The sequence below is a fragment of the Trypanosoma conorhini genome (genome assembly GCF_003719485.1).
Source record: "Trypanosoma conorhini strain 025E chromosome Unknown Tco_14.4_contig_01230, whole genome shotgun sequence".
Taxonomy (NCBI): Eukaryota; Euglenozoa; class Kinetoplastea; order Trypanosomatida; family Trypanosomatidae; genus Trypanosoma; species Trypanosoma conorhini.
The window spans coordinates 1-3,188 of NW_021705325.1; the positions used below are offsets into that span (position 1 = coordinate 1).

Below are 3,188 nucleotides of genomic sequence, written 5' to 3' on the forward strand. Positions count from 1 at the left end.
CATTTCTTTACTACATTGGGATTTCGTTTTTTTTTTTTCTTTACCTCTTGCTTCCTCTCTCTCTCTTCCTGGACTGGGCTGTGGGGGAGCAGAGGGAGAGATGGGGTGTGTGTGTGCTGGTCGTCCCACGTGTTGCTGCGCGTCCCCGCTGCTCGGTGGACGCGCCCCCACGCTTCGGCTTCACTTCACGGGTTGGTTTGTGTGTTTGTTGGTTGACTGCACCCACTGCGCGGGCTGCTGAAGTGTGATGTGTATGCGTGTGCCACAACGTGCGGGTGGTGGCCCTCTCTCTCCTCTCTCCTGCTGAATGTGGCTGCGTGGGGTCGTGTGTCTGTGTGCCTTTTTTTTGTGCTTCTCTCTCTCGTTCTCCCTTTGGCTGGTGGTGGGTGCTCAGCCGCAGCGCAAGCCAACAACAGCTGCGAAGGAATGAACTCATGTGAGCAATGCCTGGGAGACGCGAGGAAGGAGTTCGCGCTGCCGCGGGAGCGCCCTGCATGTGCTGCGCTGCAGGGACGGCGCCGGTGGAGGTCGGGGCCCGCCGGCGGCACTCGGCAGCCCGCAGCGCGGCGCGGAAGGGCGGAGGAGGCACCGCCGCGGCCACAGTGAGCCGTTGAACGCAAGGCAGAGGGAGTGTGCGAGTTTGTGCTCAACGCGAAGTGGAGCCACGTCTTGGGGTTTCCTGCGGCTGAAGGGAGGGGGGGAAGTGGCGGTGCGGACGGCGGTGGAACGGGGCCACACACCCCAACGCAGTCGGGGGGCGTGCACGGCGCAGGGGGCAACTCCTCCACTGCGGGGCAACGTGGAGCAGCTTCGTGCGCCGCGTCCCAGCCTGACGGGACTCGCCTCCGAGGAGGACTGGCCGTGCCCGCTGAGGGAGGGAGGGAACATTGCCGGCTGCTGCGTTCACTCTGCGGTGGGGCGGGTGTGGCGGGTTGTCAAGGGCGGTTGGGAGGGGGCGCTTCGCACCAAAGGGCGAGAAGTGTTTGAGGTGAGGCGGCGTGTCTTGATTGGGGCGCCCGGGGATGGCGGCCTCGGTGGTGGACGAGTGCCGGCCCCTAATCCCCTCCACCGGCCGCTGCACCGCGATGAATGCCTGCTCCACTTTGCTCTCTGCTGCCTCGGAGGCGAGTTGGCGGAAGTGTTCGACACGGCCACGCAAACGGCGACAGGGCACGAGGGCGAGCTCAAGATCCGAAGGCGTGTGAGCGATTTGTCGTGGCGGGCAAGAGGGTGTGAGTTGTCTACGATGCGCCAGAGGAAGGAGCACCGCTGCCGTGGGTAAACTTACGGCCTTGTAGTTGGGGCATGATTGCGTGTTGGCGTCCGCAAAGGGAAATAACTCGAGAGCACTGGCGATGCGACTGCATCTCTGCCTCGCCCCACGATGCGCTGCCGCGACGAGGAGGAGGTGACGGCGACGTGTGCCCGGCGGACTCGCGCCATCATCCCGCGCAGGAGCAAAAGAAGTAGTGGGAGGCGGTCGCGGGTCGCATGCAGCTTGTCGGACCGCTGCCGCGTGGCACCTTCAGTGCGGCTGCGTTCGATGGGCGCACTGCGGCGGGTGACGGCGCTCCTGCAGGCGACTGACGCCCCGGTTGCTGAAGACGACTGTGCTCGGGAAGGCGAGAAACTGTGGGGTGCGGGGAATCCTTTTCGGAGGACTGCGAAGATTGAGCGGGAGTGTGGCGCACACGATGTGGAGGCCGTGCGCTACACAAATGTGTGTTGCTTCTTTGATCTTCGAATGGGGGCACGTTTGTGTGTGGGGTTCTTGGCCCCAGCGAGGGCCTCTCGCGGTTACGGCGTGCCGCTCGCCTTCCTGAAAAGCTCCAGAAGCCGCGTGCCCCGGACCCACACACGCACACACGCTGGGGGAGGAGGGCCTTTTGCGGGCGCGGCAGAAAAAGAGGGGCTCGCGCGGGGCTGCGGCCGCCAACAGGACGGCGTGCAAGGCGCTGCGTGTTGCGGGCGGGCCCGGCGTCGCGTGCCGGGGAGGGGCTTAGCGATGTGGGCGCCGCGGGAGCCGGCAGGCCGAGAGGGTGGACGCAACATGCGGGGAGCTGCGCGGGAGCGGCGACCGAAAACGCTCTGCTCTTGGGCGCCTCCTTTTTTTATTGTTTTGTGGGTTCCCAGCGGGGGAGGAGTTTCTTTGGGCTGCGGTTTGCTGCGGCGGATGCGCATTGCAACACTACCGCCAGCGCGGCGCTGCAGCGGCCCAGTGAGTGAAGGACGAGGTGCATATTTTAAGCGGCCGGGGAATCTGTTGCCGATGGGTGTTGGTGGGGGGTGTTGTTTGCGCGCAGCGTGCAGGGAGAACACTCCAACACGCACGCGGCGCGGAGGTGCCGCAATTCCGCGGATTTGGGCGGCGGCGTTGGGGGGAAGTGAGCAGCGGAGTGCAGCAGCGGACTGCGTTTCTACCGAAGTGCTGGAAGGGATTGTTTTTTAAAAAATATATATATTTGTGTGTTTGTGTGTTTATTTACCTGCGGGCACGGGGCACCGCCGGCGGGCTGCGCTGCTGCGGGGAGAAGGAGGCGCCGTGCCCCGTGGTGCCTCGCAGCAGCGCTGTTTTTTAGCTTCACGTTGTGTTTCTCCTAAACGCCCTGGCACCGCCAAAGACGTCTGCGTGGGGCGGGGGCGGAATGAATTTCTTTTCGTGCGGCTGCAGGGCGCTGCTGCGTGAACTTAGTGGGCTGCCGTCTTTTTCTTCCTTCCCTCTCCCTGCCCTCACTCTCTGCGCCGCACCCCACCGCGCCCCCCATTTCTCTCTCTGTTTCTTCTTCTCCGCTGCCCCGCAGCCCACTGGCTCTGCTGCGACGCTACTGCCACCACCACCACCACTGTTTTTGCCGATGGCGCTGACGGTGCGGCGCCGTGCGGTGTGCGCAGTGGCGCTCCTCGCGCTGCTCTGCTCCTCCGTCTGCGGGGCGAATGCTGAAGGGCCTGCGGCCAATGTGAATGTGTCGGTGGAGGTGTCGTGCCTGAACACTGAGAAAAAGTTGCGTTGGCGCGTTGCTGGCAAGAGTAATTCGGACTGGAAGGAGTGTCCGCAGGCAGTGAAGGGTGCGGGGGGCATTGAAGGCGATGTTGGCAGCAATTCCCTCTGCCTCTTTGCCGCTTCGGTGTTCCTGGAGAAGTTCCCGATGGGGACGTGCCCTGCACCCCAGCCAACGGAGGGCACAGAC

General features: G+C 64.1%; 3 protein-coding genes across 3 annotated transcripts; 2 read left to right on the forward strand and 1 right to left on the reverse strand.

Annotated features, from left to right (window-relative positions):
* Positions 1-432: 432 nt before the first annotated feature.
* On the reverse strand, positions 433-888 carry Tco025E_09689 (uncharacterized protein; the record flags this gene model as incomplete). The annotated part of the gene is made up of 1 exon (XM_029376499.1): positions 433-888. One exon carries the CDS (start codon positions 886-888, stop codon positions 433-435), a length of 456 nt encoding a protein of 151 aa, XP_029223387.1.
* Positions 889-1,384: 496 nt separating this feature from the next.
* On the forward strand, positions 1,385-2,449 carry Tco025E_09690 (uncharacterized protein; the record flags this gene model as incomplete). The annotated part of the gene is made up of 1 exon (XM_029376500.1): positions 1,385-2,449. The coding sequence occupies one exon, from the start codon at positions 1,385-1,387 to the stop codon at positions 2,447-2,449; it is 1,065 nt and encodes a 354-aa protein (XP_029223388.1).
* A 196-nt stretch (positions 2,450-2,645) lies between these two features.
* Tco025E_09691 (uncharacterized protein) lies at positions 2,646-3,188 on the forward strand (the record flags this gene model as incomplete). Its single annotated transcript, XM_029376501.1, has 1 exon — positions 2,646-3,188. A coding segment is annotated over one exon (543 nt), but the record flags the coding sequence as incomplete, so codon positions are not given.